Below are 22,500 nucleotides of genomic sequence, written 5' to 3' on the forward strand. Positions count from 1 at the left end.
CTTCGCATGCGGACGACATCCCACTTGTCATATCAATGGGATCTCAATGATCACTAGGTCATCCTGTTAGGATGCAGCCAACTATGAGGAGCTTCTGATATACAAGCTCAGCGGTATAGCGCTGGGCTTGCTCAGTGGCCGCTCCCGATCTACGATGTATTGGCACCATGATGTGTTTTGATTGGTTGGTCCTTCTGATGAGCTGTAGCCGGTTTGGAAGTATATCATTTACAGTAAGCAAATTAAAAGGAAGAAAAATGGAGAGTCAACTTATGACGTTGAGGTGTTTCTTTTCAACTGCGTGCAATATATTGAATAACTTGCTGAGTTTGGTCCCCCCCAACGGCGAGGAGAGGAAAAATAGAGTTCTTCCTCGGTGATACCTAACTTGGTCCCCATCGCAGATTATGTGACCTTTGTAGTCTTGCCTCCCTTCCCTAATTTTTCTAACCATTCTAATTCTTTGGTAAAATGCTTGGTGCGTTCGCACCAGCTGGGTATCAAGGGATGGTGTGAATTAGGGAAGAGATTGGACAAAAATACCTGCAAGCGAAAGACAACTTCTCGTGCTCGACATGTGTCGAACGAGCCCAGCAAGAGCAATAAAGCCTCTCTTACTCCATGTAGGAATTATTCTCTGATAAAGCAGAAAATAAAATGATATATTTTTTTCTTGAGTTTTTTTTGTATGGATACCTTTCTAAATATCTTATTTTTTTAGATTTTTTTGTATGAATACCTTTTCAAAATTGATATTTTGCATGAATACTCCAATCCAAGCAAGGAAGAGGTTAGGAGCATCAGAGTCGAAGGGCATGGCATAAAAGAATGTCAGGAGCTTGTCGTTCCGATGCCTCAAGTAAGGCTCGTTGCCCAAGTGCGAGTCCCTCCAGTCCATAAGCACCACCTTGTCCAAGTCGCAGGATTGCGATCACGATATAATTTCAAAATTTTATTTTATTTTTAATTAATATAAAAATAATTTTTCTTAATTTCGTTAGAACAACCGTTATAATTAAGGGCATTTGAACAATAATAGAGTTTTACGAGGGTATACATGTAAATATTAATTTTGGAAGGTATTCATGCAAAATCCGATATTTAGAAGGGTATCCATGCAAAAAATCATTTTTTTCTTTTTGTTGAGATTTTACATAACTGTGTAAGTAACAAAAATACTGAAAAAGCTGCTAAGAAACCTGATCTAAAATAACTAAAACCAAGACTAAATCTAAGATTAACTGGTCAGTTGTCTCACTGACCAAACCCTTCGGTTGGACCGGTTGAACTCTGCAAGGCAATCTAAACTTGTGCCACAAGAGGGAATCCTTCAAGTTGTAGGAGAGCTGCTTCGAAGTCGCATTTTGCTGCAACATAGAGTCACACTTCCAAAGAGATGCTCAAAGGGAGGTTCAAAAGTCAATAAATTGATTCTAGGATAAAAAGAATGGTTTACAAGAGGTATTTATAGTGATAAAGGGTTTCTTACAATGGTTAGAACTCGTGAGGTGCTTCTAGAATTTGATTATATAACCACCAAGTCATCTAGAACAAGGTCTTGCATCTTAAGTAGGTTCTAGACACAATAGAATACCATGGTTAATAGGTTTTGTATCATTATTGGATGGCGCCCTAACTACCGTAGGATCCATCCCAGGAATCAAACTAGGTCCAAAGGAAGGATCTTGTCAGACCCCGAAACTATCTGTTATGGTCATGATCCACATGGTTTCTTTCTAATTAATTATCTCAGGGAGAGATGACACCGTACATGCTTGACTTGGTTGCCTAATAAGTATATAAATAGATCCTAATGATTGTAGAGAGACAAGAATCGGCATGTTCCACTTGGTTGCTTATTGATGCAAATCTAAATAGATCATTTGAAACCCTAATGCATTGGTTTGAGTTTGAATCATGTTTGACCTTGATCTATTGGAATGAATCATATGTCTTAAAATTTTTTGCATGGATATCCTTCTAAATACTAGATTTTGCATGAATACCCTCCCCGTATACCCTCATAAAACACTGTTATTATATAAATGCCCTAATCTAACGGTTGTTCTAACACCGTTAAAATAAATTATATTTATATTAATAAAAAATAAAATAAAATGTTGAAAATGATGTTATTATCCCCGCCTTCTCCCCTCTGCTATTGGGATCGCGATCGCGATCCCGCGGGCGATCCCATAGGCAATCGCGATCGCGATCCTGCGGCTGATCCCACGGTCGATCTCCCTCACGATCCCACGAACCCGCAGGCGATGGCGATCGCGAGCCGCGAGCGGGATCGCGATCGCGATCTTCTTCTCCACAACGATCGCAAGGGATAACAGCGAACGCGATCTTCTTCTCCACAGCAATCTTTCTTGAATTCATTCTTTTTTTCGGATCTGCAAGTATTATTTGTTTCTCTTTTTTTGTTTCCAGTTGGTTCTAAATAGGACAAGCAGTCACGATCACGATCTTCTTCTCCACAACGATCATGGGGGATAACAGCAATCGCGATCTTCTTCTCCTCGGCGATCTTTCTTGAATTCATTCTTTGTTTTGGATCTGTAAGTATTATCTATTTTCCTTTTTTTATTTTCAGTTGGTTCTAAATACAGAAAGTAGTCGCGATCACGATCTTCTTCTCCACAGCCATCTTTCTTGAAATCCTTCTTTGTTTTGGATCTATAAGTATTATAGATTTCCCTTTTTTTGTTTCCAGTTGGTTCTAAATACGAAAAGTAGTCTTCAAAATTCCAAGGGTGTCTTCTCCCTCTCACCCTTTGATTCTTGAGATTTCAACTTTGCCGATTAGTAGATTCTCTTATTTTTGCTCTGCTTCAGCAAAAGAGTGCAGTACAACAATATCAACCTCAAAGTTTGGCTCTAGGTACATCAATCTGCCCTTATTTTTATTTTGCCCCGCCTCTTTTTAATGATCCAACCAGGGTTAAACTGATGGATATTTTATGACGAATCTGGCCCAGGTTGATATGATACTGGGTGTGATACATAGAAGCTCAGTTATGTAATTGTAATACTGGTTTGTTAGTAACAAGTTCTTTGTGGCAATGAGTTCAACATAAATCTGAAGTCAAAACAGTATCATGATTTATTTGTTGAAGCTCAACCTTGATATTGTAATGCTGATTGCAAGTGTTAGAAGAACAATAATAATTGTTGTAGCTGATTTTATTTCATTTCTATCTCTCACTATGAACCTATATTGAAGTTCTATTTTTTAGTTTCTAACCGCATACCTATATACTTTATTTGATGGTAAGAAAGGTGAAGCACCCATTTTTTATTGCCGAAACATAGTATGGCTATGATGTTTATATACTATTCCTTTTTTTTTATTTTGTTAGCATAGTTTTGGTTGATAAGCACTCTCTCTTACAATTTATATCATGCATATTTATTTATTCAATGTACAGGTTCTTAAATGGAGCAACAACTATTCAAATTGAAGGTGAAATTTGGAGGATATTTTAAGAAGATTAAAAATTCTACAGGAATGAAGTACTACTTTGGGAGATAAAAGAGTTGGTTAGTTGATGTTGACTGTTATTGATATAAGGACCTATATGATGATATAGTGCATACCTTTAATTTAAAGCTTGAAGAGACCATAAAGATTTGGTCTATGATTAGACATTTAATGTCTAAGTCTTACATAATATTAGACATAGATCAGAAATTGATGAGTTTGTTTGAGGAGTACAAGGATTTGAAAGAGTGCTTCTTATTTGTTACAAAAGAGGCCAATATTATATAACTTTCTCAATCAATACTAGACAACCAAGATCAAATTCAAACATGTAGAAGTACTGCAACTGCAATAGAAGAGATTCGAGTGGATGAAGTAAGAGAGAACCAAAGGCACAACGATAGTGAGCATCTAGCTACAATAGGCATTGATATCTTAGCTACTGCTATTGAATATAATGACTTTGTTGGGGTAAATGATGAAACTTTATTTCAAGACGAGCAGAAAACAGATACTGAAATTTATGGTTCTGAGAGTAGCTATCATAGTATTTATAATAGTGATTCTGATGATGATGATGAAAATATCATAGACTATGGGGGAGAGACACATGAGATGGGACATTGAGAATCCTACCATGGCCGTAGGGGCAAAATATACAAGTCGAGAATAGTTCAAAGTTGCACTGAGTCAGTATGCTATATTGAATGAATTTGCCATAAGAATTCTCAAAAGTGAGCCCGGTAGAATGATAGTGAGTTGCAAAGATGAATCTTGTAATTGGAGGCTTCATGCTTCATTATTATGCGATGGTCATACATTTCAGGTATTATGGTTGAAATATGTTACCTTTTCATTACAATGCTTATGAAAAAATATTGCATGTATTAATATATTGTTCTGTTTGTATGTGTAGGTTAAAAAATTAAAGGAACATCATACGTTCTCATCTATAAACAAATGTGGCAACAAGATGGCTATACAATTTTGGATATATGATAGGATTATTGGTTGGCTACGAAAAGAGGGTGACCTGTCGCCTATTGAGCTAGGAAGGAGATTGTTGCAATTCCATCATCTCGAGCTTCCATACCACAAAGTTTGGCGAGGAAAAGAGCTTGCCATGTCCATGATTCATGGTAATTGGGCAGATTCTTTTGAGAGAATGGAGGATTTCAAGGAGGAGCTTTTGAGAAAAAACCCAGGTAGTGTAGTAAAGCTAAAGCTAGATGTGGTTGGTGATAAGCCTTACTTCCATCGCTTCTTTATTTGTCTGTGTGCTTGCAGTGCAGGCTTTTTAGCTGGTTGTAGGTCTTTCATAGGCCTAGATGGTTGCCACTTAAAGGAAAAGTTCGGGGGTGTAATGATGGCTGCTACATCACTTGATGGACATAATGGTTTGTTTTCAGCTGCTTTTGGTGTTGCAGAATCTGAAAATAGTGATAACTGGACTTGGTTTTTGGAGGCACTTAAAGAATTAATTCAAACTCTAGAAGGTCTGTACTTGTATCAGATCGACAAAAGGGATTGGAAGAAGCAGTACAACATATATACCCCCAAGCAGAACATAGAAAATGCATGAGACACTCCTGACTTAAAATTAAGCTTTGGGGAGCTGCAAAGGCATACAGAAAAGTCCAACATGACGATATCATCAATCAAATTAAGGAGGCTAACTTGGAGGCATTCAAGTATCTTAATGCTGAAAATATTAGTTTATATAGTAGATCTCAATTTGGCATCACAGTTAAGTGCTCCTATATAACAAACAACCTTTCGGAGTCATTCAATGTTTGGATTTCTGAGGCTAGACATAGGCCAGTTCTTGATTTATTAGATGTTGTAAGACAAAAAATTATGGTGAAAAGAATGGCTGCCCGCTGGAAAGGCAATTTAGTTTCTGTGGTAATGAAGTATGCAAGAGACATCAGCCTTAAGCTAGGTGATTATAATGTTTATAGAATCAGTGATTACAGAACATAAGTAATTGAGACTAATGAAGGCATGAAGTAATTCTAAATAAACAAAGGTGTTCTTGTCGTCTGTGGGAGGTGTCAGGCATTCCTTGTGTGCATGCTACAGCTTTTATTTGTAGATGAGATGTGCAAATTTGGAAAATTATGTCTCAGAGTACTTCACCGTTGCCAAGTATAAGACTGCATATGCATTAGAAATTGAACCATTACCTAACAAGGCCCAATGGATAAAAGTTAATATTGGATACAAGATATTGCCTCTTAAGCTCAGTCTAAGACCTCCAGGAAGGTCTAAAAAGAAGAGAATTAGGGGTACAGATGAGAATACATCGAAGAAGATGCACAAATGTAAGCGTTGCGGTGAGCTCGGGCATCATGCAAAGACCTACAAAAATTCAGTAATGGAGGAATCTCAAGCTTCAATATCCTCTTCTTCTGTACCGAAGAAGCTTGGGAGGTAACATATAGCACTACTCTAACTTAATGATGTTTATCCTTTATCACTTGCTTATCATTGAAATATTGCAAGCCTAAGGGAATTGGTTCAAGAGGAAGGGTGTCAATTACAGGAGACACACATGCAGTGTATATAGCACCAAGAGAAAAAAGAAACAAAGGACAACCCCGCAAGCAAGATAAGAGAATGAAAACTTTAGTTGGAGAAGATAATACCTACCCACAATTTTGATTGGTATATAATTGGATATACTTATCCCAACTTTTATACCTTATTTACTTTCAAGTTATTTGGATCACTTTTAGCATTATTACTAGACATAATTTATTAGTTGATATAAAGTTAATTCTCACACTTATTCTTTTTCATTTTTTTTGCTAATTGCAGATTTGATCACATGTTTTGCTGGAGTAGTGGAGATTATGTTGGAGATTAATATCTCCACAAACTATCTTATTAAATATATTTTTTCAGCCAACATCTCTTTAACAAAAGAATGTAATTTATCAAGATTCCCATGTTACACATAATCCTTTCATTCTTTATCTCTGGTTTCTCACAAATAGTGCAACATTCTTTTGTTAATGATGTTTGTCTCATTTTGTGGTGATCTACACTATATTCTAGTTCACAAGGTTGGGTGTCATATGCCAGCAATGCCATTTCCATCAAAGCACTGAAACAGAGAACCATATGTTGGTTTCATTCTATGACCAAATCAAGGTTATGTTCAGAATGGAAGCCCAAAACAAGGTGAACTGTACCAAATCCGAATCATCAAAGGCATCCTACTGAAACAACAAAGAGCATTGGACAAGAGAGTAACAGATTTCCTAGTGCTAGTTACCAGATTTCTCCCAACAACATGGCGATGAGATTAGGTTTGCTATATATATTTATATGTCAAGTACCCAACTTCCATTCATGCAACTTCTACATTATTTAATTTGCTGGCTTTCTCCAATCCCACATTGAAGAGGTCTGAAGTCTCGACCATTTTACATCCTTTGACAAGTGACGATGCACCGAGAGAGGTTGAGGATGATAGTGTTATTTTGATGATTAACAAGCAATTATCTAAAGCATGCTATAAGCTAAATTGATGCTTCATTTATAAGTTCATTACTCTCAGTACATTTGTTTAATTGAGAATATATATATGGTCTTGTTCATTTGAGTGAATCTAACCTTAAGAATGCAGCAAAGTGTGGATTGAGTCGACCCATAGGTTGATTGGGTCGACCCCGGCACATCAAGGAATCATCTGGCACACTCCTGCAAAAACAGCACAAATGAACAGTGAGTTGGATCGACCCAAGGTAGGCATGAGTCGACACAACCTCCAAAGAACCTCAAAATGCAAAGGAAAAATGCTCTCTGGATTTACTGAGAGGGTCGACCCACACAGTGGTTGAGTCGACCCAAGCTTGAGTCGACCCAAACCCTGAGAGAGTCGACCCAAATGGAAGACAGAAAGACAGACAGAAAATGGCTCTCTGGAATTACTGAGAGGGTCGACCCAAGAAGAAGTTGAGTCGACCCAAGTGAACTTTGAGTCGACCCAAAGAATGGTTGGGTCGACCCAAGTGAAGGAAGTTTGAAATTCATGTTTCTGTGTTCTCTGAGAGGGTCGACCCAAGGAATGTTTGAGTCGACCCAAGGCCAAGTTGGGTCGACCCAAGGACAGGTTGAGCCGACCCAAACACGGGCTGAACATAACGGCTAGTTGTGCAGAAATGCTTTTTGGACTCCCAACGGCTATAAACGGCTAGTTTCTTCAATCCAACGGTCAGAAAGGACTATTTGGAGGTTGGAGAAGTATTTAAGAGGGAGTATTCATCAGAGGAAGTAAGCTTTTGGGGAAAATACATCAAGTGCATTCAAGAGAGAACCCTAGCAAGACAAGCTTCATCAAGAGCTTCATTCAAGAATCAAAGAAAGAGATTGAGCAGATTCAAAGAGGCATTAAGAGCTCCTTCCCCCATTGAAGAGTGAAGCTTCCTTGACCAAGAAGAGCAAAGCGACTTCAAAGCGATAATTTCTTTCTAACTCTTCTTGTTGTTCATATTGCTTTATATGCTCATCTAGGAGTTTAAATCTTTTCTTTTCATTTGTATAAACACTTTGTAAAGGTTCGTTGGTAAGCCCGCAAAACCAACAAAGGTTCGTTGGTAAGCCCGCAAAACCAACAAAGGTTTTTGGTGAACCCGGAAAACCAAAGTTGTATAGGTTCGTTGGTGAGCCCGCAAAACCAACAAGGTTCTTGGTGAGCCCGGAAAACCAAGTGTATAGGTTCGTTGGTGAGCCCGTAAAACCAACAAGGTTTTTGGATTGTGAGCCCGGAAAACAATCCAACTGTAATCCGCAAGATTATAGTGAATTCCCAAGGGTACGCTTGGGGAGTGGACGTAGGTGCTAAGGAGAGCACCGAACCACTATATATTGGTGTGTTTGCATTGTGTTTGTGCTTTCATTTTCTCTTGCTTTATCTTCTCTTCTTGCATTAGATTAACTCACTTAAATAACCTAAGAGAGCATCCATTGCACTTAATTTAGAAAGTTTTAAAAGTACCAAAAATTTAGAAGAAACCAATTCACCCCCCCTCTTGGATTGTCACCTTGGGCAACAAGTGGTATCAGAGCAAGGTGCTCTAATAGTAGTCATTGATCTCACAATCAAGAGTTAAAGATCATGACAACCCAAGTGGGATATTCTATGAGTGAGGGACAATTAATTGATAGACCTCCACTATTTGATGGTATAAACTACACATATTGGAAAGCACGCATGCGCATTTTCATTCAAGCATATGACTACGATTTATGGAGTATCATAGTCAATGGGCTACACACAAACACTAATCATGATAAAGAAAGGGCTCAGCAAAATGCAAAAGCCATGAATATTCTATATTGTGCATTGGATGATAGTGAACTTAATAGCATATCTTTTTGCATAACTGCTAAGGAAATATGGAATATGCTTGAAGTTAAATATGAATGCACTAACGTTTCTAGTGAATTTGAAACTAGTTCCAAAGAAGAAGAGCATCAAACTGAAACTGAAAATCTATGCTTTGGAGCACATGAAGATGAGGTATGTACTCGAACACAAAGTGATTTTTCATTCAAAAATCAAGTACATACTGAAGCTCAATCTGATTTTACATTTGATGAACTTCATGATGCTTTTTCTGATTTATACTTAGAATATAAGAAGCTTAGTTTAAAGAATAAAAAGCTAAATCAGAAAAATCTATCTCTTGCTGAAAGCTATAATATAACTCAGAAAAATAATAAATTACTTTCAGAAGACAATGAAAGACTAACTAAAGAAGTTAACAAATTTAAGCCTATAGTTGAAAAATTTACTATCAGCTCTGAAAAACTGAACTTAATGATAAATAATCAAAGAGCTGAATTTGAAAAGGCTGGATTAGGATATCAATCTTGGTACACACAAAAATCCCTTAATGATATATGTGTTAAATCCTCCACTATCTATCCTAAAACGGATTCTAATTTATCTGATGAACTTAATGAACAAAAACAGAAAATTAAAAATCCATCATCCACTTATATTAAATCAATGTTTGTTAAATTTAATAGGAGTATGCAGAAATACATTCCTTATAATCCTAAATTCTGCAAGCCTATGGACAAAATAGCCATTAAGAAAATATGGGTTCCAAAAGGAACAATAATAGCTAACCTACAAGGACCCAAAAGAGCTTGGGTTCCTAAGTTGAAAATCTGAATATTTTCTGTAGGTGTGTCTAGCACTCAAGGCTCCAACAAAAGATCCTAATTTAGAAATTGGGTGCTCTAGACATATATTAAAGAATGAAACTTAAAATATACTTTAGAAAAATAATTGAAATGAAAAGAATAATAAAATTAGTAATCCTTGCATCTCATCATTCTCTTTGCCTTAGTATCTAATTAAAACATAAATTGGAGGTATTAATCAATTTTGTGATATAGGTAATATTTTTAAAAATATAATCAAATCACTTCATTTTATAGTATGCCTTACTTATTGCTGGATAAGTTGCTAAATGATTAATCAATTTATTAAGAATAACTCTATGAATTCTCTATCTACTTGATTGAGAGTTTTTTATCAATGGTATTATCTTATTGATCATAGACATGAGAATGTATACTTGGTATGCCTTTAAATATATACACTATGAATACCAAGATTAAAGAAACCACTTTTGGCATATAAAATCAACTCATACTAGTATGGACTTAATCTCAAAAGATCTTGCCATAGGCCCACTTAGATTATCTACTTAAAGGTCAAAGTTTTGCTATGCATGCTAACTAAGGAAACAAACAAAAATCTTTTCTAAATCTAAAGATGTTGTTTCCATCTCTAAGTTTTCAAAAGCTTACGTTGGATTTATTCTTGGGTAATAAAACTGAAGTATTTTTCTATATTTACTAAATCTTGTAAAAGTGTTTCAAATGATAAAGGTTTCCAAACTGTGAAGATAAAGAGTATCATGGCACAGTGTTGAAAACCAAAATCCTGATAAAGGTTATACAGAAAATAATATTAAATCCAACGATTTCAGCACCAAGGACACCATAAGTAAAATAGAGTTAATAGAATTCTTGAAGAAATGCAAAAGATAATTATGTATGATAGTCATCTACTTAAATAATTTTTAAAAGACTATCATCACTGCGTGTCATACATATGATCTCTCTTAAATCTATTTTTTTGATAAAAACTTCTTTTGATCTTCTGAAAAATAGAAAAAAAACTATTGCATATCTCTCATATTTTTCAGTCGTACATGTTATGCTTGATATGTTCCCATGAAAATAATGCCAAATCTGATAAAGATATTTCTATCCTTGGATATCATTCATCAAGCAATGCATATAGAACATTCATGAAAACTTCTAGTTGTAGAAGTATCAATTCACTTTATTCTTTATGAGACTAATGATTTATTATCAAAATACTAAAAACAAATTATATATATGTATATGGTTAATCTTTTACATATAACAATCTGAAAACATGTTAATAATTAGAACCAAATTGAGTTTTTCAGAAATGCACTTAATGAAGAAAAAATTGATGACTACTAAAAGACTAAATCAAGAAAAGATAAAATAGATCTTGATGAGATTCTTGTATGATTAGAAGTAAAGATCACCATTATCATTTGCTTGCTTTATGAGCTTTATATGCTATCAAATGAATGTGTAGAACTCACCCCTATGTGGTTATTTCATTAAAAAGGAGATCTATGTAAAATAACCACCATACTTAAAAATACACATTACATATATGATAAAGCAATATGTGATTTGGTACAAGCATCAAAAGCATGATATATAAAAGCTTAAGTAACCTTTTTGATAGAAAGTAATAGTGATAAATCTATGCATCAAAAAGAAGAATTTGTAATATCTTATTTGCTCAAAGTATGCATTGATGACATCATTTTTGGGTTCTACTAATGAAGAATTATAATGAAGATTTTACTTAGCTCATGTAAGGTGAGTTTGAAATATGTGTGATGAATGAATTAACATCTTCTCTCAATCTCCAAATTAAGACAAACAAGAAAGGGGATCTTCATTGACCAACGGTAGTCCACAAGAAAATTCTTATAGAAGATTGGCATGAAGAAGGTACATCTATGACCCCATCTTGTAAAATTTGAAAAGGATGAGCAAAGTAGATCTATTGTTTAAAGCTGTATTGAAGCTTGATAGAATAATTATTTCATCTTACAGCTAATAGACCAGAATGTATGCTCATTATGTCCACTTGGGCAAGACTTCAATCTAACTTTAATGAATCTTATTTTATTGATAACAAATAAATCATAATCTGAATTTTTGATAGAAACAACTGATTAAGATAAAATTGATTAAAACTTAGCTAATATGTCTTATTGATAATTATCTTAAGGAAATAGAATCTAAGCTAAATTGATTCTGAAAATAAAAATTGACTTGACCTTGATAAATCTTTCCATTGCTTACATGCTTGTCATTGAACTATTTTGGTTAATAAAACTATCTCTTTAGTTCAAGTGATATGTGCTTGCTTATATTTAGGCAATCTCTTGAGTAAAGTGACTCAACAAGCAACTATTGTCATATCTTATATTGAGTCATCTAGTTTAAAACAAAGAATATGTTGGATGAATGTTTTGTATCTTGAAGAAACTAATGACTCTCCTTCAAGAAAGAAAAGGAGTTTGTTAATAATGCAGGATCCTTGAGCAAGAAAAATGAGAGATCTCATCTTGAAGGATATCTCCATATAAGGTACAATAAACATTCACATGCAAACAAGAGAGAGGACCTTCCTCAGCCAAAAGTTCATACATAAGAAATCTAGTAGGTATTTGACTGAAGAATGCAGAATAAAATGGTAATTCTAGATACTTCTCTCATAAATTAATTGAGCAAAGTCAATAACTTAAATCTTATTATGGCATGATTGAGGCCTTTAATTATTAATTTTTGATATCATGTTTATAATTGATTGACTTATACTTTTAGAGATTGTTTCATGGTTTGCCCAAACTAGAATATATCTTTGTATATGTCATAACCATGAAATACACAAGTTTATGCTTAAAATTTTGATCTAAAATAACTTGTGTGAAATTATGAATCCATGAACATAATGAAAATGTTGTTTGTATGATACACAAGATTAATTCCTCATTCTGCTCTTTCATGTAAATTACTTGAGAATAACAAAAAGAGAGAGAGATAAAGAAAAGAAAATGAATATTATTCAAGAGGTGTAGAATCTAAGCAAAGGCAAATACTCCAATCTTAAGGAAAAGTAAAACAAGCATAATATATTCGGGACATTTGGAAGGGATAAAATCCATAATTAATTACACTAAAACAGGAAGAATTCGAAGTAAACATTTTAACCCTTCTATATTGCTCATCATAGGGATGGTGCCAATGGGGAGGCTAGTGGTAGTACCCGGCACTATTTGACCCAACTATTCGGTGTAGGGCATATTAGGGACGGCACAAGAGGGAGGCTAGTGGTAGTACCTCGTGCCCCTTCCCAACTCCACCGGATAGGGAGCAAATAGAGTATAGAGCATAAGAAAGTAAAAATGAAAGACAAAGTAAATGAAAATATATAAGAAGAATCAAGTCAAAATGGTTAATCACTTGAAAACATACTTTAAGGAATATATCAGTGCGAAATTATATTTAAATAGGGGGAGTTTATTTGAAAAGAACTGATTTTGATCCTTGACATTCTTGTTCTTAGTATTTTAATGCATGACTTAACACATGATATATTTTACTAAATAAAATGTTAATGTAAGAAAAACAGAATTAATTTTGATGCCTTGGTTGATTGCTCTGATACGCATCCGAAACATATCTTTTCTTATCATTAAAATGTACTAATATTGGTCTAAATGATGTGTCTTTCAATGATCTTGATTACAAGCAAACATTTTTAAATATATGATTATGTTTTGATATTTAAAAATTCATTGAGCTTCATGTATACATTGCTGAAAAACTGTGATTAAGAAATTGAATTCTATAAATACACGCACCTCAATGATCATCTATAAAAACTGTGATTTAGAAAATCTCTTTTGATATTCACTAATGAATCCTAATTGACTTGATCTTTAGAACTTAAATTGTGTGCCAATTCATATTTTTATGTATCAAATTGTGCTTATTTTCTAAAGGGATAAAAGAAAGTTTGTAAAAGAACTCTAAGATGTATCAAAAACTACATGAATTCACATTTTGGTACTTGTGCCCCAATGCTCTTTTTATCATAAAAGAACCTTGAAGTCATTAAAAGTTAATGATCCAACATGATGATATGACTTTCAAGTATATAAGTTTTGATCTTTCACTCTGAAAATTAATTAAAATTACTCTCCTGTTGATAAAATACTTAATAAATTGGGCAAAAGGTCTTAAACGAACAAGCTTTCATACTTAGTGAAGAGAGAGTAGATTTCCACTCATGTCCTTCCTTGAATATCATTCATGGTACTTCTTGAATTAACCTAAGGAAGATTCCACCTACACTTGATTAGAAAACTATCTTTGGAATCTACATTTAGAAATCACTTCTGGCTTACATCCTAAATATCTCATTCCTAAAGACAAACACATAAAAATAAGATAAGGGATCATGTGCAAAATGGAAACATATGTATTGAGCATATATGCACTGAAAAACAATTAGCCGATATATTCACAAAATCCTTGAGTGAAGATAGATTCTGCACGCTAAGGAGGAAATTAGGCATATGTGATCCTTTTTATTGAAGAGATATAAAAGGGAGCAAGCAATCTCATGATACATTCCTCCCATTTCTAAAAACCCATGAAACATGAGTCAAACTTGTTATCTATAGATTCCTTACTCATGTATCATTGTCCCATAAAGAGTTTATAAGGATTGGAAGCAAGGAAAACATTTTAGAAGCAAAACGGAAGAGAAAAGAAAAATTCTGCACTTGGGTCAACCCAACCCAGAATAGGGTCGACCCAACGTTGAGTCGACCTAAGAAATTTCTTGAGTCGACCCAACGTCGGGACCCCACTGTTAAAAGGGGGACCCGTGAGCTATCTAGGGCACTGTTTACCCTTTGTCCTCTTTCGAAAACCCTATTTCCCACTCTCAATTAGAGTCTCCCTAGGCTGATCTTAGCATCTATATTTAGAGCCTAGGCTAGAAATCTAGTTCTCGTATGTATCTTGCCTTTTCTCATATATATCTTGCTTTTTCCCTTATGAATCTTGTCTTTCCCTTATATCTTTAAATCTTGATTGTGGAACATTGTACTTTTCATCATTTTGAGCATTAATTATATGAAAATGTTCCTATTTTGATCAATGAAGTCTGAAGTTTGTTCTTTATTGCATCTTTTCCCATATATATGTTTTTGATGATAACAAAAAGGGGGAGAAGAGAAGGAAAGAGTATATAAAGGAGAAGAGAAGGAAAGAGTATATAAAAGAGAAGAGAAGGAAAGAGTATATAAAGGGAGAAGAGGAAAGAGTATATAAAGGAGAAGAGAAGGAAAGAGTATATAAAAGAGAAGAGAAGGAAAGAGTATATAAAGGGAGAAGAAAAGAGTATATAAAGGGGGAGACGAAAAGATAGAGTATTCACTCTAAGAAAAGAAAGAGTATTTCATTTGAAAAGAAAGAGTATTACTTTTGTGAGAAAGAGTGAGTAAAGAAGTTATGAAAAGAAAAGAGAAATAAATGGGCAAACAAATTGAAAATCATATAAGAAAGCTTACATATCTAAGGGGGAGCAATTTGTAACAATGAAAATCATCAAATCAAAAATTTCTATCATAATTCAGAATTTGGCACATATAAATTCAGAATTTGGCACGCTCCTTTCTCACCCCGATACATAAGCTGAAACTCATATTTTATCTCAAATTTTTGAAGTTTCATTGCTAATGAATTATAAATGAAAGGGGGAGCCATTCAAAAAGTCAAATTGGCAAATTTTGAATGATATAGGGGGAGATTTCACTTATATATATGAAAAGCTGAAATTCTGAAATTCAATCCCTTTTAAACTGATTTTAAAGACAAGTATCAATAGGCTTATACTCTTTATTTTGTAATCATCAAAAAAGGGGAGATTGAGGATGATTGTGTTATTTTGATGATTAACAAGCAATTATCTAAAGCATGCTATAAGCTAAATTGATGCTTCATTTATAAGTTCATTACTCTCAGTACATTTGTTTAATTGAGAATATATATATGGTCTTGTTCATTTGAGTGAATCTAACCTTAAGAATGCAGCAAAGTGTGGATTGAGTCGACCCATAGGTTGATTGGGTCGACCCCGGCACATCAAGGAATCATCTGGCACACTCCTGCAAAAACAGCACAAATGAACAGCGAGTTGGGTCGACCCAAGGTAGGCATGAGTCGACACAACCTCCAAAGAACCTCAAAATGCAAAGAAAAAATGCTCTCTGGATTTACTGAGAGGGTCGACCCACACAGTGGTTGAGTCGACCCAAGCTTGAGTCGACCCAAACCCTGAGAGGGTCGACCCAAATGGAAGACAGAAAGACAGACAGAAAATGGCTCTCTGGAATTACTGAGAGGGTCGACCCAAGAAGAAGTTGAGTCGACCCAAGTGAACTTTGAGTCGACCCAAAGAATGGTTGGGTCGACCCAAGTGAAGGAAGTTTGAAATTCATGTTTCTGTGTTCTCTGAGAGGGTCGACCCAAGGAATGTTTGAGTCGACCCAAGGCCAAGTTGGGTCGACCCAAGGACAGGTTGAGCCGACCCAAACACGGGCTGAACATAACGGCTAGTTGTGCAGAAATGCTTTTTGGACTCCCAACGGCTATAAACGGCTAGTTTCTTCAATCCAACGGTCAGAAAGGACTATTTGGAGGTTGGAGAAGTATTTAAGAGGGAGTATTCATCAGAGGAAGTAAGCTTTTGGAGAAAATACATCAAGTGCATTCAAGAGAGAACCCTAGCAAGACAAGCTTCATCAAGAGCTTCATTCAAGAATCAAAGAAAGGGATTGAGCAGATTCAAAGAGGCATTAAGAGCTCCTTCCCCCATTGAAGAGTGAAGCTTCCTTGACCAAGAAGAGCAAAGCGACTTCAAAGCGATAATTTCTTTCTAACTCTTCTTGTTGTTCATATTGCTTTATATGCTCATCTAGGAGTTTAAATCTTTTCTTTTCATTTGTATAAACACTTTGTAAAGGTTCGTTGGTAAGCCCGCAAAACCAACAAAGGTTCGTTGGTAAGCCCGCAAAACCAACAAAGGTTTTTGGTGAACCCGGAAAACCAAAGTTGTATAGGTTCGTTGGTGAGCCCGCAAAACCAACAAGGTTCTTGGTGAGCCCGGAAAACCAAGTGTATAGGTTCGTTGGTGAGCCCGTAAAACCAACAAGGTTTTTGGATTGTGAGCCCGGAAAACAATCCAACTGTAATCCGCAAGATTATAGTGAATTCCCAAGGGTACGCTTGGGGAGTGGACGTAGGTGCTAAGGAGAGCACCGAACCACTATATATTGGTGTGTTTGCATTGTGTTTGTGCTTTCATTTTCTCTTGCTTTATCTTCTCTTCTTGCATTAGATTAACTCACTTAAATAACCTAAGAGAGCATCCATTGCACTTAATTTAGAAAGTTTTAAAAGTACCAAAAATTTAGAAGAAACCAATTCACCCCCCCCTCTTGGATTGTCACCTTGGGCAACAGAGGTTAACCGGCCTCTTCACTGCAGCAATGTAGAGATGCACATGCAATAAGTGAAACCTAGAAGATATACAATCAAATGCATTGTAGATATTTTAATCCTAAAGCTAAGCAACATAGTTTCAAAGAAGAAAAAAAACATTAAGCTTAAACAGATTGATAAAACAGAATGTGCAAGATAGATTAAGGCTCACTCGTGGCATAAGGTATGTTCCTTTTCCCAATAGCTATAACAATAATCAATAAATGCAAAATTCTAAAAGCTATAGTTAATTAATAAATGTGAGATTCTAAAAGCTATGCTATTAACTAATAAATACAGAATTCTGAAGGCTATCATATTAATTAATGTATCTAAATTCTTTCCATCTACTAGGATTCTTTATGTGTATATATACCCTCCTAAATATCCAAAATTGCATGAATATCCTTGTAAAGTTGCTATTTGCTTGTATACCCTTATAAATGTTTCTATTTGCACGTCTACCATTAAGGTTATTTTAATCATTTTAATTTGAAACCGTTAAGTTTTTAATGGTGTTAGATGGCATGGGTACATATGCAAAAATAAGAATAAAAAAAAGGTAGAATACCCAAATAAGTGTTTTATGAGGGTATACATGCAAATATCAATTTTGGAAGGATATTCATACAAAATCTGATATTTAGAAGGGTATCCAAGTAAAAAACCCAATCTAAATAGATCATTTGGAACCCTAATGCATTGGTTTGAGTTTGAATCATGTTTGACCTTGATCTATTGGAATGAATCATAGTGTTTTATGAGGGTATACACGCAAATATCAATTTTGAAAGGTCATGCAAAATCTGATATTTAGAAGGGTATCCAAGCAAAAACCCAATCTAAATAGATCATTTGGAACCCTAATGCATTGGTTTGAGTTTGAATCATGTTTGACCTTGATCTATTGGAATGAATCATAGGTCTTAAAAATTTTTGCTGTGGAACTGACGCAACGAATTAGCTAGTGGGTTAAGCTTGAGTGTAAATTTATGGCATGAAATTAAATGTGTCAGGTCCAGCTCATTCTAGACCTAGTTGGATCCTGCCTATCCATAGGCAATCACATTTATATGTAATTACTTGGGTGCTAAGCCCATTCCTTTAAAACTTTCTTCCAAGGGATGTTTGTATTTAAATAATTTCTTTCCATTTTCTTGTTTACAATGGGTGCACCAGCATCACTTGAAAGAAAAACATTATCAAGCTACTATTTTGTGATTGCTGCCAAGTCCAAACTACAACATTTTGGTCTACACTCATGAATCATACCTTGGTTTGCGCCCTAAAGAATCAAGACTTCAAGTGTGGTTGGTGATGGATTTGATAGATGTACATGTTAGCAATATATCATGTAACTAAGCAAATAAATCTATAATTACAATTAATAGAAATTCTTAATGGGAATAATATATATATATATAATATACATATATATATTATTTGGTATCAAAATATATCTATTTAATCACAAAAGAAATATATTCTAGCACAAAATAAATCTATTCATTTAATAAATTCAAATCATAAAATTGCAAATCCTACAGATCCATTTGATGACCCAAAGATTGATTCATAGATTGATTTTGATGATCACAAAACCTTGAAGTATAGATACTAATGTTTATGTTGCAAGGAGAAAGATATTTATTTTGCAAGGAACATAGCAAGTTGGAAGAACACAAGAAGGCCTCCAAAGCTCTCAAGTTGGAAGAAAGCTACAATTTATTGGCCCAAGCTTAAAGTTCAAAGGATTCAAATTGGAGGAGTAAAATCAAAAGAAAAATTCAAAAGAACAGTCTTCGAGTCGACTCCAGTGGAATTCGAGTCGACTCCAGAGAAGTATGAGTCGACTCCGGAGAAGTATGAGTCGACTCCTAGGAGTCACAGGCAGAAAAGTCAGAGAGCAGTTTTCGGGTCTGAGATTCGAGTCGACTCCAGTGGAACGCGAGTCGACTCCGATGGTTGGTAGGTCGACTCCGAAGAAAGCAAGAGTCGACTCTCAGCGGAACACAAGGAAAAAGTCAGAGAGCATTTTTGGGACTCTGAGATTCGAGTCGACTCCCGCATTGCACGAGTCGACTCCGAGACTCCGCGACCATCAACAGACAGAAAACCAAGTTACTGCCTCTGAGATTCGAGTCGACTCCCAGACAGCTCGAGTCGACTCCAAGGCAGCGCTACACCAAGATGGCAGAAGGTTGTGTTTCACAAACTGAGAGCCGAGTCGACTCCAAGGAAGTTCGAGTCGACTCCAAGACTGGACGAGCCAAAAGACAGAGGATCGGGAGTTCGGGGTCTGAGATTCGAGTCGACTCCCAGGACAGTCGAGTCGACTCGAGAGGACAAAATTCAAAATTGGATCCACGGACTTCAGTGGATGAGCCGACTCCGAAATTGCCAAGTCAGCTCCAGAAGTTGGCGAGTCGACTCCGGGTTAAGACGAGTCGACTCCCAGTCGAGGATGCACCATAATTCAAATTTGGAACAGTGGCCGAGTCGTCTCCAGTAAAGCACGAGTCGACTCCTGCAACAGGCGAGTCGACTCCTGATCGCGCGAGTCGACTCCGATCCCAACGGTAATATTGTCAGGAAGTGCAGACTGTGTCCAACGGCTCTATTTTTGTCTCTAACGGCTAGATTCTTGTTTCCACGCCATCTAAAGCTATAAAAACAAGAGGAGAGCTAGGGGAGAAGGCATGGAAGTGGGAGAGATCATCTAGGAAAGAGATCTCAAAGAGATTACAAAGGAAATCTCCCACAAGCACAAAAGGGCCATCCAAAACGAAATAGAGAGAAGAAGAGCATCCAAGTGAATCCGAAAGCTTCCTCTCCATCCGCGTGCTGCCTCGGGGATCCTCTACTTCATGCCAAATCAGAGGAGGATCAAGTAAAGAAGAAGCCGAGCTCCTCCATCTTCAAAACTCGTTTGAGGGCTTCTCTTTACTCTATTTGTTTATATTGTCATATCTGCTTGTTTAAGAAGCTTTGATTTGTTTTTATTCTTTGTTTTAATATCTTGTAACTTGATTCAATCAAGGGATTGAATCAAGGGGTTAAAGGTTTGTTGGTGAGCCAAAGGGAAAACCAACGGTGTAAGGTTTGTTGGTGAGCCAAAGGGAAAACCAACGGAGATAGGTTTGTTGGTGAGCCAAAAGGGAAAACCAACGGAGATAGGTTTGTTGGTGAGCCGAGGGTAAAACCAACGTGTAAGGGTTTGATTGTGAGCCCGGGAAAACAATCGGGGTTGGTTCTAGTCGGTGAGCCTGGGAAAACCGACCGAGTTCGTTGTGCGCTCGTAAAAACAACAAGTTGGGTTGTGAGCTTGTAAAACAACCGGCTGTAATCGGTAGGATTATAGTGAAATTCCCAAGAGGTCTTGGGGAGTGGATGTAGGTGCTGGGGTGCACCGAACCACTATATGTCCTTTGTGTTTGTAATGCCTCTAGTTATTGTCTAACTAACACACTTACTTACTTAGATAAATTGCTTGCTTAATTCTTATCCGCACATCCTTTAGTTGCAAGCATATTTAATCAAGTCGAAGTCTATACATCAAACCCTTGCTAAGTTTAACTTTCACTGTGCATCTATACAACTTAGCATAGTTACTCATAAAGTTTTAGAAGTAGCATAAAAGTTTTAAAAGACCCAATTCACCCCCCCTCTTGGGTTGTATCTACTGGGCAACATGTGGTATCAGAGCAGGTGCTCAAATATTATTTGTAGTCTTAACCGACTAGAGCCAAAGATCATGACAACTCAAATAGATAGTTTTCTAGGAGAAGGACAAGCAATTGACACACCTCCACTATTTAATGGCATAAACTATGCACATTGGAAAATACGCATGCGCATCTTTATTCAATCACAAAACTATTACTATTGGAAAATCATAATAAATGACCCTCACACACTCTCTCAAACTTTTAATGAAAAAGACTTAGCACAATTAAATGCTAAAGCTATGAACATATTATATTGTGCGATTCAAGAAACAATGTTTAATGAAATTTCTGCATGCTTATCTGCAAAGGAGATCTGGGATACTTTAGAAAATATTTATGAGAAATCTCAGAGTAGCTCACATGTACTTCAATTGCATACTAACAATGAGACTGCAGAAAAAGGTGTTGAAACTTCCATCTCAGTCGAGTCGACCCCAAGTATTTCAGAGTCGACCCTCAAGTTAACCGAGTCGACTCCAATAAGGTCCGAGTCGACTCCAAGGCAAATCAGCTTCCTAAAGACAAAGAAGAAGAGGAAGCAAGAAGAAAGGAAGAAAGAGGTAAAACGCAAGAAAGCCTTGACCAAGAGAAATTCAGACAAGGAATTGAAAGTTAGGAGCAACAGTGAACTACAAAAGGTAACTAATTTATGTTTTATGGCATTAGAAGAAAAAGTAAAATCTGAATCTAATTTTAAACCAAACGAATCTCATGAAGAATTTTCTTATGATGAACTTTTAAATGCTTTTCATGAGTTGTATAGTGATTGTAGAAAATTATCTGTAAAGAATAAAAATCTTAAGAAACTAAATTCTGAAAATGAAAGCTTAAGGTCATTTTCAGAAGAATTGATTCAGAAAAATCATAGCTTAATTAAAGAAAATCAAAACTTAAGTAAAGAAATTAACCAATTAAAATGTTTTATTAACAAATTCACTGTAAGTTCAGAAAGATTAAAAATGATGTTTGAAAGCCAATATGCTGATTTTGATAAATCAAAATTTAGCTTGACTCCTTCACTTAGCCATAAATCTCTAGAGAAAAAGGTTATCAATTTACCAAGCAAACCATTAAATAAGATAACTTATTTCAAAAATGAAAAGGATGGGAATAACAACTTTACCTATCGTTCTAGTATAATTAAATCAAATGGTAAAGTTATTATTATTAAACAGATATGGATTCCAAAAGGAACCATATGTCCTAAATCTCAAGGACTCAAGCAAGCTTGGGTACCCAAAATGAGAAAATGAGGATGTACACATAGGTGTACCAAGGTACCTATGGAACATAAAGAAACTTAAAAAGTTATTAACAAAAAAAATAATGAAATCAGTAATTCTTGCATCTCATCATTATTTGTGCTTTAGTATTTGATATGATTTGCTAGTAGTGATCAATTTTGTGATATAGAAAATACTTTTGGAAATATAATCAAATCTCTTCATTTTTTAGTATACTTTACTCACTATTGGATAAGTTGCTAAATGATTAATCAATTTATTAAGAATAACTCTATGAATTCTCTATATGCTTGATTGAGAGTTATTATCCATGGCATTATTGTTTATTGATCATAGA

General features: G+C 35.5%; 3 protein-coding genes across 5 annotated transcripts in view; all 3 read left to right on the forward strand.

The window, feature by feature from the left end:
* Positions 1–2,123: 2,123 nt before the first annotated feature.
* Positions 2,124–5,165, forward strand: LOC148702983 (uncharacterized). The gene is made up of 4 exons (XM_089924364.1): positions 2,124–2,564; positions 2,720–2,887; positions 2,985–4,313; positions 4,404–5,165. Exons 3-4 carry the CDS (start codon positions 4,236–4,238, stop codon positions 5,067–5,069), a joined length of 744 nt encoding a protein of 247 aa, XP_089780490.1. The 5' UTR covers positions 2,124–2,564; positions 2,720–2,887; positions 2,985–4,235; the 3' UTR covers positions 5,070–5,165.
* A 402-nt stretch (positions 5,166–5,567) lies between these two features.
* Positions 5,568–6,483, forward strand: LOC120104975 (uncharacterized). Its single transcript, XM_088701359.2, has 2 exons — positions 5,568–5,920; positions 6,033–6,483. Exons 1-2 carry the CDS (start codon positions 5,583–5,585, stop codon positions 6,100–6,102), a joined length of 408 nt encoding a protein of 135 aa, XP_088557485.1. The 5' UTR covers positions 5,568–5,582; the 3' UTR covers positions 6,103–6,483.
* A 152-nt stretch (positions 6,484–6,635) lies between these two features.
* The window catches only part of LOC103695611 (uncharacterized), a 29,792-nt gene continuing 13,927 nt past the window's right edge, over positions 6,636–22,500 (forward strand). For all 3 annotated transcript variants that reach the window (XM_089924361.1, XM_089924362.1, XM_089924363.1), the window contains exon 1: positions 6,636–21,557. In XM_089924361.1, coding sequence (XP_089780487.1) covers positions 8,613–9,677 — 1,065 coding nt within the window. In that variant the 5' untranslated portion in view covers positions 6,636–8,612 and the 3' untranslated portion in view covers positions 9,678–21,557. The remainder of the gene's footprint in view (positions 21,558–22,500) is intronic.

The sequence above is a fragment of the Phoenix dactylifera genome, chromosome 7, assembly GCF_051530095.1.
Source record: "Phoenix dactylifera cultivar Ajwa chromosome 7, Ajwa_hap1_PhDact_Kaust_v1.1, whole genome shotgun sequence".
Taxonomy (NCBI): Eukaryota; Viridiplantae; Streptophyta; class Magnoliopsida; order Arecales; family Arecaceae; genus Phoenix; species Phoenix dactylifera.

Excerpts from the sequence above, each read along its gene's own strand:
- LOC120104975 (XM_088701359.2), top strand. The coding sequence starts at position 5,583 with ATGAGATGTGCAAATTTGGAAAATTATGTCTCAGAGTACTTCACCGTT. Across the intron at positions 5,921-6,032 it reads GTACCGAAGAAGCTTGGGAG|GAGACACACATGCAGTGTAT; the intron begins GTAACATATAGC and ends TGTCAATTACAG.
- LOC148702983 (XM_089924364.1), top strand. The coding sequence starts at position 4,236 with ATGATAGTGAGTTGCAAAGATGAATCTTGTAATTGGAGGCTTCATGCT. Across the intron at positions 4,314-4,403 it reads GCGATGGTCATACATTTCAG|GTTAAAAAATTAAAGGAACA; the intron begins GTATTATGGTTG and ends TTGTATGTGTAG.